The sequence below is a fragment of the Lissotriton helveticus genome, chromosome 1_1 (assembly GCF_964261635.1).
Source record: "Lissotriton helveticus chromosome 1_1, aLisHel1.1, whole genome shotgun sequence".
NCBI classification, from domain to species: Eukaryota; Metazoa; Chordata; class Amphibia; order Caudata; family Salamandridae; genus Lissotriton; species Lissotriton helveticus.
The window spans coordinates 796630322-796643897 of record NC_136057.1 but is presented as its reverse complement, the minus strand read 5'-3'; the positions used below and the strand labels follow the sequence as shown (position 1 = coordinate 796643897).

The window sequence follows — 13576 nt, the reverse complement described above, 5'->3', positions numbered from 1 at the left end:
CACTGCTCGGCTACCTGCAGCACCAAATCCTAAAACTCCATGTGGTGTTGTGAGCTGGTAGCAGATGGACTTTCGTTTGCATCTGCTGTGTACAGGCTTGGCTTTGTACTCTTTTCCTGGGGGAGAGAAAGTCTTTCTTCATCGCTAGTTCATTCCTGTTTTTATGAAGCAGCTCAGAAAACATCTGTGGCAGGCAGCAACATTGACAAAGGATTGACAAACACCATTAGCTGAACACTTTCCATCTCATTGCAACTATGCATTGTTTACTTTACTGTAAATATCCTAATACATCACCCTCTGAATATGCTGGCAGAAAGACTGGAGCACAGTGATTTCAATTAAGGTTAGTAATTGATGCTGTCTTGCTTCAAAAGATGTAACTTGATTAACATGTGCCTGGACAAATTGCATTTGTGAAGTGGTTTTGGTTGAGACTTGAAGATTATTCCTTGCCCTGGATTATCGGATGTTGTGGGTGCTAAATGCGTTCTTCTTGTTTGCGTGCTCTTGTAAAAGACTTCCATCGGGCTGTAAACTGCAGAGCTTTGGAGTTTTACCAAAAGCATAGTGTATAATGAGAAGATGTCCTAATAAGGAAAGCAAAGAATCGCTCTTAATAACTGGCTAGGAAGCTCACTGAGAACTCCTGAGACTAAAACTGTGTCGGTTGCCTTTTTTGTTATAAAAAAAAGCGAAATAAATAAACAGGGCGATTGAAGTTGCTCTTGCTTTAGGGGGATTATGGTAAGCACGCTGGTTCAGTCTTGAACCTTTGCCACCCCTCACGCTGCTCACCAAAGACATGCCCCAGTGATTAAATGCTGATTTTGTGTACGATTGTCCGCAGACGCCCAGCAATCAGAGCTGCTTGCTTGGTTTGTTTTAATTAACCGCGCAGGATGCCACCAGGCAGCAGCAGGGACGCGGGCGGGCAGGGGCGCACTCGCAGTAGTGTAAACACCGCTGTAAATAGTTGCCTGGCGGTGGCTGCTCAGACTCGCAGCTAGCCGCGCAGTTTTCCCTCTTTTTACACTGTTTTCCTGCCTCTGGAGTTGCTGAAGCTTCCGACATCCACGCCTCGGCTGCGAACTCCCATGAACCGGAAAGTGGGAAGCTGTTTTGTCTGAGGGAAGGGGGAGGTAGGTAAACTTTTTTCCGTGGGGTTGACAAGCATCTGAGTAAGTTTGGAGCGAGCGCCGGCTTGCTGCTGCTGTCATTGCTGCGCAGGCAGAGTCGGCGCTCGCTGGCCCTTTCTGGCCAGGAGAGCAGTCCATTGAAACGAAGAGGGGGGCATTGTATCTGTTTGCGCGCAGGGAAGCCGGGGACCCCGAGCCGGGGCCGCTTTTGATCTCCCGGTAATGCAATGGAGATTTAAGCTGCCATCACCATTAGAGACTCGAAATAAAAAAAAGGCCTCGTTAGTATTTAAAATCGGCGAGAGCTCCTGTTGTCCGAGGGTGCTGCTTTCATGGTTTAATAAAAACCATGTCATCTTCGGTTTAGGAAGTGCCCTCCGTGCGAGCCGGGTGCAAGTTTCTGAAAAGGGAGTTTGACCACGCGTTCTGCAGCTCTCGGCGCCGCGCTGGGTGGGAGCAGATGTTTATTTTGTGCTGAAGGGGGAAAGTCTTTTTGCTAAGCTTGTACAAACATGAAAGGAGTCAGGGCTCAGAGAGGATTGTTGCTGCCCAATGTGCATGTGGCTCAAAAACACCAGCAAGGAAGGGCATTGCCAAACCTGTGTTTGCAAAGAAATGTATATTAAAAAGGACAAACCCGTAATGTACTGAAAAGCAATGCTTTGGAAAATGTCATTACATTTCATCAGCTCGGTGCAATGGTTTAATTCTGCGGGGCTGGGAGAAAGGTGCTTTGCCTGGGCTATAAATTACCATGCCTGTACTTTTCATTCTATCTGCTTCAGAAAGCAGCCCCAGAGCCTGAGCTCCTATTGGGCCCGTCCTAGGGCTACAGTAATTGCCTGATGACAACTGAAAATGATAGAATAATTGTCAAGAGAGACATTTTTAATGGGCAAGGTGATTTAAGTATGCATGAACAAGCTATGAGGGGAGATGAGCTTGTTTATGATGCAAGCCAGTATAAACACAGTCGGGGCGATGACACACAGAGCTGCACTTTCCTCAGTGACATGAGCAGGATCTCACCGCAAACACCAACAGATTCCTCCTCTGAACAGTTTGCCTCTCTTCACCCACAGGTAACAAACCTTTAATTCCTTTGGTGCCTTGTCATTTCTTCGCCCCCCCCCCCCCCCCGCTCCACCACCCCCACCCAGCACGTGTAAAGTCGTAGTCTGAGGCGCGCGTGCTCGTTGTGCTGTAAATATTTCTTAAGCATGCCTTCAATTGCTGTCCCTCTCACAGCTCGACGGTGCTGAGTGCACGAGAGATAAATAACCGTGGCACGCGCAGGTGTCTCGTGGCTTTGCGTCGTGCATCCTTCCACTGGCATTGTGCATAATGACTTGCGAGGTGACCATGCATTACGGGGAGATTGTCCTCAACATGACTTAACGCCTGTGCACACAGCAGAGCTCGCAGCGAGGCAGGTTTGCAAACAAGCTTAACTTGCAGCCGGTGCTGGGCGGGTGAGTACACAAGCTGCGAGGATCCAGGAAGCGAGCATAGCATGTGCTGCCAAGTTCGCACAGGTAAAGTACACTCTTGTTTACTCCTAGCAAGAATGCATGGGTCTGTTGTGCACGTGTGCTGCTAGTTTGCGTGCATGCTTAAAACTCCAAAGGACAGGATTTTAAAGCGGTCTAAAGCTGAATGCATTGATACGCTCACAATGTTTGATAAAGGCGAATTGATAAGTTGTTTACTTCATTATTCATGAGGGCGAGGAAGGCATGGCATTGTGCTATTGTGAGCACATTATTAACATTTCATAGGGATTTGTGCTGGAATGTGCAATGCTGCTTCTTCATAATTTAATACTCCTATGCATAATGAGGTTTGTGATTAGTTGATACCGAGAATTGGCTCAACTCCATCACAGAAGCAGATAATTTAACATTGTTCTCTAGAGTCTGGAATCTAATAGGGTCTTTGGTGCAATAAAATTAAATGCTACATGCTTTAACTTTCAGCATGCAAATCCCCTTGGCAATCTCAGCTTTTTTAATTTTGCCTTTTGTTTCTTCCAAAACAAGGGCATTTGATAAATAGCTCCAAGAACATATATTTATCTTGCTCTTGTATTTCGTGTGTACAAGAACAATTAACACCCTTCATTAGCAGAATTGGCTATTTGTTTTAAAGTTTAACCAATCACTTTGAAATGCTAATTGTGATGTAATTTAATTGCGAGCCCTGTAATGATGATGCTGCTATTATCGACGTAAATGATGCAGTTAAGCAGCGGCATCTCATTTGCATATGCTTAAAGCTGCTTAAAGCACGTTGAATCGGGCTGTTTCAGTATCACTTTTCTTTAATGTTCCACCTCTGTTCACACCAGCCCTTTGGTTTGTTTCTAAAGCTGTGCTCCCCTATTGATCAGCACTTTCATCCCTATTTTAATGACAAAGAGGCATCAACTGGCAGTGGAGCTGTGCAAGCGGAAGCCATATAATTGCCTCCGCCACACATGCCCACTGCGAAAGGCTGTCTAGTGAGCACGAGCGTGGATTTGCGTGGATTGTCGCGAGTTCTTCACGTTGGTTGTCCACGTACAGGAACAATTAACCAAGCTCGGTTGCAATAGCTTGCAGCTGATTTTTATTTAACTTTAAAATAAAATGGAAGTTCAAGTGGGCGATCGCTGGGCTGACTCCAAAAAAAACATGTCGAGATACACTTGCAAAAAAAACTTTTCGGCCAACTTTTTGCCAGAGTGTGCGGTTTTAACAGAATAAAAGACACGCCGCTTTTGTGATTGAACCCAATGCAATCTCGAGCGGTTATCTGTTTCCATCGAGGGTTTCAGACTTGGTTAATTTTCTTTTGGAAAGATTATTTTTCTTCTGACCAATTTCTCCTGTTATGCCCTAATTGGCTACATAAATCTTGTCTGGTATGAATGAGAAATGTTTCTGTGTTGTCAAGTGTAATCTTCACCCTTATTTACCAATTCATTAAGATCTATTGATGCAGGACTGGTGAGAGGGAATGACAACATAAATCAGCCTTCCAACATAATGACCCTAATCAGCGAGAAATAACTGGAAACGTCACGATGAGCTATGTCTCTGTGTTACTTCGGCAGCATTCTGAGCCCAGCAAGCTTGGTGCCTGCTTCCACCATTAACTTTGCATCCGCACACCTTTTTCCTCAAGAAGTTATCCCGCCTCTTGTTAGCTTTATGAAGTCTCTTTTTGCAGAGTCAACTGTAAGTCCTCAAGAACCGAGTAGTGGTACGATAATGGAAGCCAATTAAAGCAGAACGCACACAGCCTAGTAGGGTGAAGTGTTTCCTCAAATAGGTTTGGTTATGAGCAAGCAAGTGCTACGCCAAATACTACAGGTCACTGCCTTACGGGGCAAGAGATTTTGCATTTTTCCACAAAAGAGCAGTGTGCTGTGTGCGTTGTGATGGGTGTGCTCTGGAGAGATGAGGGAATGCGTTCTAAGAAGGAATGTTTTGAGATAGGAAAGTATAATTGGAGCTTGGCGAGAGACTAGGGTCCCAGGCTCAGAGCAGGACACTGAAACTACACCCTGTACGCAGATCTGAACTGCTTGATCTGTTAAGAATCCTCTTTTCAACATAGCCAGGAAACACTATAGGTGCCCCTTGTATACAATATGTGACATCCAGTGGAGGAATGTGTGAGCCTTCTGAACTCGAAATTGCACAAATGTGCAATAAAGTTCTGCATTTCATCTACAATGTTTATCACTTACAAAGTTTATATGCTATTTAAAGCCAGGGACACTTTATTGATAATAAGTGTCTGCAAAATAACATTTCACTGTATATAGATCATATATTATATATAATATAGATTACATATTTCTACTACTGTTTCTGTAGAAGCCTAATAGAAATACCACACCTGTACTTGTGTGTCAGTCTCAGACAGCTGTATGCCCTCACTTATGACAGTGTACATGTAATGTTTACCTGAATTCATGTTTGGGAAGTTAACCTTAAAATGGGCATTAGTCTGCCGAAAAAGAGATGAGAAATTGGAAGATACACAACTGTAATGTTTGTTTTCTTGCATTTGCTTTAGATATAATCTCACACGTTAACCTTGTGTTAATTTAAAAGGAGCAACAAAGATCTTTCTAAGTAGGAAAGCCTTTGCAAGGAGAGTATGGAACTGTAATCTGTATACTGTTAATCCTTAAGAGCAAAACAAAATATGGTGTCATTTTACTATGTTTGCATATATGTTAATGGCAAACATATGTGAATCCGAAATAAATATTTGTTTTTTTTTTAACCTTATATAATGTCATTGACCCCTTCTCGTGCTTTGCCTTAAACTAGAGCTGTATAGAAAAACATTATACTTACAGTGTTCAGATCTCACCCTCTAAGCGCGCCTGTTAATATTGTACACTGTTCCTGGTCTGAGGAAACATTTATTCCAATTTGAACACAATGTGCAGGCAATCTGACGCACTCATCTGTGAACATTTTTTGTTGTGTAGTTAGGTGTAGGCATATCTTAGTGTAAATACTGTCAACTGATATATGTGTTAGTGAACTCTTATTTCAATTGATTTATAATTCAATGGGTGTAATTCAATTAATTTCTGTACATATAAACTGTTTAAACATTGACGTCAATCAGTTGCATAGCATGTAGAAGTGAAGCAGATATCCAGAGTATGTCCAATTTAGTAAACCACGTACTTGGTGTACCATGTTCATAAATACAGTTTATGGTGGTGCATACTTTATACATTTACCTAGAAATAGAAGATGCACTGGGATGTGTAATAAACTGGGTTGTTATTTTCCTCTAATGTGTAACCAACCTATGGTCTAATAATATGTTTTCCTTTATTTACATTAATACGGTAATATCTGTCTTCCTAAATATGTCTGCAAATGCATCCTCTGTGACCAAATGAAACTTTATGTAAAATACAGTTACACTGCTTATGCTTTATTGAAAAAGCCATTCCGGCTTCTGAAAAGCATTTGAAGCGGAATATTTGTTGCAACTTTTTCAGCTAAGCATTCATGTCTGTTACTGTGATTTAGTTTAATTGTATGTGTTGATCTCACTTGCTTTACTAGTGTCCATTGTGATTTGTGTCAGTTATGAGAAAACCAAATCAACTTTGTATTCTTAGTTGCATCTTGTTTGTGTTGAAAATGAGCATTAAATAAATGTGACATTATCAAATCTCTTTTAACACTCCTTTTCTTTCTCTTGAAGATTGCATGTTCTGGTCATTATTATAAGTACATACTACATTTTTGGTCAAAAACAAGTACATATTTTCAATATCAGTTAAATATTCCCAATAGTGTGACATATGTTCAACATTTGCATATAAATTCTATTTTAAAACATTTGGCTCTGATGGCATTGTTGAGTTGATTTTGCATGACATCTAGTTGCATTTAATCCACTTAAATTGCAAGGAGTTCTCATAGGTGTGTATATAGGGAGGAGCTGGCGTAATCATCGCCTGTTCCCACAGTTAGAGTTCAGGCTATTGCTGAGTGTAAATTTTGCAGCAGTGTAATGTCCCTTTTTGTGATTAAGGCAATTATCAATTTCTTGAGAGGGAGTTAGTTTTAAGAAAACATTACTGTGTTTCCCCATATCACAACTAACTAGTTTCTAGTGCATCACAGTATTTTGGGGAGTATAAAATAATCAATAGATTTACTTTCCTCAGAAAGTACCATTGGTATGGATGTGGTGAAACCTATATAAGAAAAGAACAAAGGCTTTGTAAATCTCTAAACATTGCCCTTGATAGTCCAACGAGTTACCTTTCATTGCCTTATTTCTTCAGAAGCAACTTTCTTTATAAATGTATAATGGAATAACAGTGTAACATAATAACAGCTGTTGCTAGTGCAATATTTGTGCATTGCTTCATTTTTGTAGGAGACACATAATTCTTTTTAAGGGAAAAACGTGAAACAAGCAGGTTTACCCTTCATTATTAAGGAGGCCTAATTGGGTTATATGACTTTCCTCTGCTATTTGTACATGTGAAAGGCCACAACTTCATGCAAGATAAACTCAAAAGCACCGCTGAAAGTATAATTGGAAGCCATATACTAATTTATATAATAAGTGGTTGTGCACACTTTATTCGAGATTACGGCTGCACGAAGGGGCATGAATTGCTGGTTGTGTTTAATGCTGGATTATAGCAATTTGAAACATGTCAAACACATGGCTAACGCCTCATGCTTCACTCATTCTTGCGTAAACCTGCATAGCCACCATCCATTATACTCTTGGTAAAAACACAATTCTGCAAGTAAATATTGTTACACTAAGTAACCTTTCAATTCAAGTTGTTTAGGAGGAGAAAATGCAATCTTGTGCAGTCAACTCCAGTGTCAGTTTAATGTTTCAAAAGGGAAGTGGTGTAGAGAATAAGTATCTGTACGCGTAGTGACTTTTTGAAAAATCTAATAGTTTTTCTTCAACCTTCTTTCACTGTTTCCACTGACTTAGTTTTGTTTTCTGCATCCTTAAGTTTAGTACTAGAGCTCCTATTATGAACTTGAGAATTGCAATTGATATCCAAATTAATTATTCTTTATTCTGTGATGTTATCAGAAATGTATGTTTTGACAGCTATCTTACCATGGGTGATGTTTGCATCAGTAGAAAGTATGCTATTATATTTTCTTTTACTGCTGTGGGAGAGTAGGGCTGTATAGCAATATCACCTTTGCTCCTCAAATGTGCCCTCTGGGAACAATGAAATATTTTTTTATCACCAAGTATTGTTCATACATCTATAGACACAAAATAAATCCGTTCAGTATTAGATTCCAAATTCATCCCAGAGGCACAGAAATATTAAACATTAGCAGAAGATCTGATGTAATAATCAGAGGTATCACATACATTTGATGTCACTGCTGGGCATCTACATTATGCACACACAAACATGCACACTCAGACTTATACACATACACACACATACACGCACACATTGATCATCTTACTCTAATTTTATCTGAACATCTAAAGACATAAATATTATGGGAATTGCTTTTAGTATATTATAACGACATGAGCCATATGCATTTTTTCATGTTGTCTTTTCTATCTCTGATCCTTTTCTGCTCTTTGGTCATGTAGCAACACTGAAGAGACAGTGCTAAAGCAAATGTAGTTATTATAAGTTTAGGAAATCTTTACCTAAACCTATTGCAAATGCACTGTGTGTGTGTGGTGTTATGGCGAGAGAGTACGAATGAGAGTGTGAGAGATCCAGAGAAGAGAGCAAGCGAGTAAAAGGAAAAAGTGTAGGAGATTGAAAAACTTTCATCACTGTAGCTCAAACACTTGAATTCGATCCATTAAGATATTTCAGCCCATTGCGAATCTTGGATGAACTTCTACTGGGAAGTTTTCCACAATCTGCCTAATGTATTGTATCATACTGAACAGCAACACTACAGACTTGAATTCGATTTTTTTACACCCCTTAGTTTTCTGCCAATCAGAACAGATGGGAGAGAATTTTCCTAATGAGTTAAAAAATGGATTAGGAAACCCATGGAAGTATGTAGAATGACGTGAGGGTGAACTCATTTCTTTTTCTTATTTGCATCTTTACCATATTAGATACACTTGTCATCATGCACGTTATGGCTATCCTATTATGAACCTAATTAGTTGACATCTCTTTAGCATCTGATATGTACCTGTCTTTTATTGACCATCAGGTATCTCAAGGTGTTTAATGCGGGGCTGCTTTAAGTTCCTGCATGACCGCTGTTTCTAGAGTAGAACCTTTATGTTACTCACAACTATTTATACCAACTTGGTTCATATCTAACTCTTTAATACAGCCACATATTAATGAGTTAAGCTAATAGTTGTGAAGGACTGCTGCACACAATAATTTATACACTGTAATTTCACATGCATATATCAAGATATCTGAGCACTTTACAAGTGTTTGTGTTACACAAGGCCTGAAAGGCTCCGAGTGATAAAGCTATCGCTCTTCTAGTCTAGCAGGAGCCTAAAAATGCCAATCTGTCTATGATGGCCTCTACTTGATCATCATAGGGAATTCACGTTCAATAGAATGATTCCATCATAGTTAACAAAGGTCATACACATTTGAAGACACAATATAACGCTTGCATTGTAAACAGTGTGATTTTTTGTCTTTCATTCCGACGGAATTTACATTTTATACTTGTGTAGCACAAGTAATGCACTGCTGATTTCAAAATTCAGGTATTTTTTTGTATTTAATTTCCTGTGTTTTTGCTTTGTAAAATTTGCATATAGGAATATTTTCAAATGTGGTATCTTCTTGTCAAGTTGTATTGGAATTACATTCGAATTTTCATATGTCTTGTAAGGGTAATCAAGCTCTTTTCACTGAATATTTTACACATTCTACATGCAAAATTTATGCCTAATTTGAATACTTATTAGCTGCGTAATCTCTGAAAAGGGGCTAGCTTCGTTTTCATGTCAGAAAATTCATCATCACATGCATCACATTGACGTGCTTTTTGATACTACTAGGACTGTTTACTTTTACTTCACCACTAATCCTTTATGGGTTCCAGAGAAGCGTGCTACTTGCCAACAAAGCGTTTCAACACCTCATCAGGGTTACAAGCGCTATATAAATGAAAACCTTTTTTCCCTTCTTTCCCTCTGCTATTCTTTTCACTCCAAAGAACTGACTAGTAGCCAACATTCAAATTACTTTCATATTTCACCATACTACTTCACCACTAATCCTTTATGGGTTTCCGGAGTAGAGTGCTACTCGCCTAAAAAGCGCGTCAACACCCCATCAGGGGATAGACGTGCTATATAAATACAAACCTTCTTTCCTCTTCTATCCTTCTGCTATCCTTTCAAATCCAAATAACTGACTAACATATCCACCACTTAAAATGTACTTGCATGTTTCACTATACTAATTCAACACTGACCCACTATGGGTCCCGGAGTAGCGTGCTACTCCCCGAAAAAGCACGTTGACGCCTCGTCAGGGTAGTAAGCGCTATATAAATGCATTTACAATACAATACAATACTTAATCCTGGTCCAGAATTGGTTTACCATATTTTTGGGCAGTTGCCACTGTATGTGCTAACTTTGGCTCCTTCATTTATGTGCACCCTAGTATCCCAGTAACCCTTGCCCAGTGCCATTAAAATGTAGCATGATCACCTTATTTCTTTAATGTCTGTGTACTACATATAGAAAATCTATTCTAAATGTTTGTGTTTTATTTTTGTTTACTGTTTTCAAAATGTTTCATTTCAGGGTTATGGCAAGTTCTCATGTTTTGAAGGTTTATTGAATTGCATTGTTAAGACAAAAACAGCTTCAGTTATAAAGGCAGAATTCTTTTCATAGACTTGAAATTTGAATTGGCATTCCATGGAGTGTAAAATTCTCAATTGGCGACTATTATTGCCCACAACTTTTGACATGAACAGATTGCTTTTTGTGTTTGAGCATACCTTCTCATAAATGAATCTAAGAAAAGTGTTGAACTTAAGAAACATGAATTGTGAAAAGGCATTTGTAGGCTGTGTAGACAGGCCAATGGTATTGAATAGATCAGACTTACTCTTATCTCAACAGTCTGACTTTTACAGTCCTATGAAGTTAATCAGTTGGCTATCATAGTTTTATAATGCACAGTGTTCTTTTCTTGTAATCTAGTGAAATAGTATTGAGCATGCAATCTTATACATATCTAAAACTCTATTGGCATATGGCAAGACAATTGTGCTAGTTCAGAACAGAATGCGACCTCTGTAAAGTATTAATGGAAAATGTACAGAGACATTCTGGTTTGGTAAAGGCAAGGTGCCTCTTTATTTTCTTTGCGGGTTTGCACTGATCCTGGCTGGACATTTAATTTCTATCCATATATGTATGCAGTGAAAATAATAAAACATTTATTACTGTAGAGAAGCTAATATGCATAATTTATGCTGTTTTTAGCACAATCATTAGTGATATTTTTGATAGATTTTATTTCTAGCTTTCATATCTAATACATGCCATGAAAATTAATTTTATATCTTTCATTTATTTGCCTATGTTAAAATGGAGTTTTAAGTCATCTTCAAGTGAACAGTTTGATTGCTTCTCATGCATAAGCTTAATTACTTTCCAGGAAGGACAGTATTAAATGTTTTAAATGTCAGAAAAATAAATGAATATCAGTTGTTTGATTAAAAATAGGCAATATCTGACGTATTGTGAGCAGCAGCGTTTTCTTAACATGCCTTGCAGGCACATTTTATTTAGCCAGAAAAGGGAAAGCCCATTATTCTATTTATCATTGGTGGGTGCCATATGATTTGTAACACCCGTACAAAATTTTAATTTTGTGTGATTAGCTGTGCATCATTAAACAATAGCCCTGCACAAGACATGCTGTAAAATCCTGACAGAATCAAGATAGTGAATATTTTAAATGAGGCAGTATAGTCACCCGTGGTTGTCAAAGCCAGATAATAGGAAATATAGAGCGAAGTGTTGAGGGAGGCAATTGTCCTTCGTTTAAAATGGTTTTATATGTAGACTTGAATTGCAGCCATTCATAAATGCGTTTGCTGCATGCATGGTGTTATTTGGGATATTTAATGTAGCTTTGCAAAGAGTACTTACCGAAATCATAATTCCAACGATAAGTATCCGGATGAAAGCTGAGCGTGCATTACATTTGTTGGTAAATTACTCGGAGGCTTTTTTTTCTGTGCTGAAAATGCAGGCTGTGTAATTGGTAGTGAGGGACAGCTTGTTAATGGGAGTGTGAAGGTGTAATGCGTGTGTTAATTGATACTTCTTAATCACTTTTAGGTATTAAGCCATGATGCAGGAATCTGCTACAGAGACAATAAGCAACAGTTCAATGAATCAAAATGGAATGAGCACTCTAAGCAGCCAATTAGATGCAGGCAGCCGAGATGGGAGATCAAGTGGCGACACGAGCAGTGAAGTAAGCACAGTGGAACTGCTGCATCTGCAACAACAGCAGGTAAGTTTTGTTGTGCCTCGTGCCAGCCTTTCGGAAACAAATACCACGATTTCTCCGGTATTGAGTCTTTCGCCGCGGGTGTAACTTTATTTAGTGACTGCACTTCAGAGAGTATTGTTTATTTGTTGTTGTTTTTGTACATTGCGAACTGAGGGGCGCGTTGTTCGCTTACTAGCAAGGATAGTTTACGTTGTTGTACGGTTTACTCAGTGTATTTTTATGATGTTTGTGCTAAAATAATGTTTTATGCACGTGCGTTTATGAGCGAGAAGCTAATGTTTGGAGATGTCTGTTTCTACCGTATAACACGCGTCTGTAGTGCGCGGTGTGATATCTCGGTGTCCACCAGAGGGCCCCCTTTGTTGCAGGATAGCTAGCCTGCGTGTTTATTTGCAGTTCATTGTTCCAAAATATGAACTGTAAAAAACAGAATAACCTCTCGTCGACATAGATGCTCGCTTGGCATGTGGTTAGAATAAACACCAAAGAAGTTATACTAATAATGGCATTAGTACATTAGAAGCATTACTAACGATTATAATAACATTAATAACAATGATTTTTTTACAGATAACATTGATTTAAACTCCACTTGATACGGGCAGCGTAGATTATTTCTGGTTTTCTAAAATGCATTATACATGTTATTCAAATAATAGGTAATGTCTAATCGATTAAATCGCTGTTTAATTATAGTAGCTCTACAGTGATTCCTGCTCACACTTTGCATGCTTGATGACAGTTAACTGATATTAAAAGATCGCTTAGAGAACTGAATGTCTTGCGCTTTTGTCACAGGCACATTTGTTCTCTGTCTTTCCGAACACTATTCAGCATTTGACATGATTTAATCCTTGTATCAAAGTGCAATTAATAGGCAGGTTCCTGGATTAGAGATATGAAAATCATTGCATTGTGTGTATTGCTCAAAAACAATGAGATTGGCACATACTTCTCCACAGGGGATTTGGGTGGTGCCTTAGTGTAAACAAAATTAATGTTTGAGGTTTTTTTTCTGGCTCGAAAAAGACATCATGCACAGCTGCAGTTCAATCAAAAACTAGAGAAAACAACGCAGGTAATGTCAGTGGAAAATGGTGGCAATATAATTAAGATTGCTGAATAATATTTTCAGTTATGTTTTGTATGAAATATAGGTACCATCTAAGAAAATATAACTGTAGTAAACGTATTCTCCAGTAACTTATAACTTCCCTCTATCCCAATGGGACAAGCATTTAAACTTGTACACGTTTGTGATGGTGATCACCGATTTACCACCACTAAATAAACATGAGCATATGGATGACCCAAAGACATTCTTAGTGACTTACATAACGAATAAACAGGTAACTAAAGCACAATTATCTCAGATCCACACATTTAATAATATCACACAATTCGCTTCTAG

General features: G+C 38.9%; 1 protein-coding gene across 1 annotated transcript in view; it reads left to right on the top strand.

Moving 5' to 3' along the window:
• The first annotated feature begins 218 nt into the window (after nt 1-218).
• The window catches only part of FOXP2 (forkhead box P2), a 273445-nt gene continuing 260087 nt past the window's right edge, over nt 219-13576 (top strand). Inside the window, exons 1-2 of the mRNA XM_078674364.1 lie at nt 219-346; nt 11988-12165. Coding sequence (XP_078530490.1) covers nt 11998-12165 — 168 coding nt within the window. The 5' untranslated portion in view covers nt 219-346; nt 11988-11997. The remainder of the gene's footprint in view (nt 347-11987; nt 12166-13576) is intronic.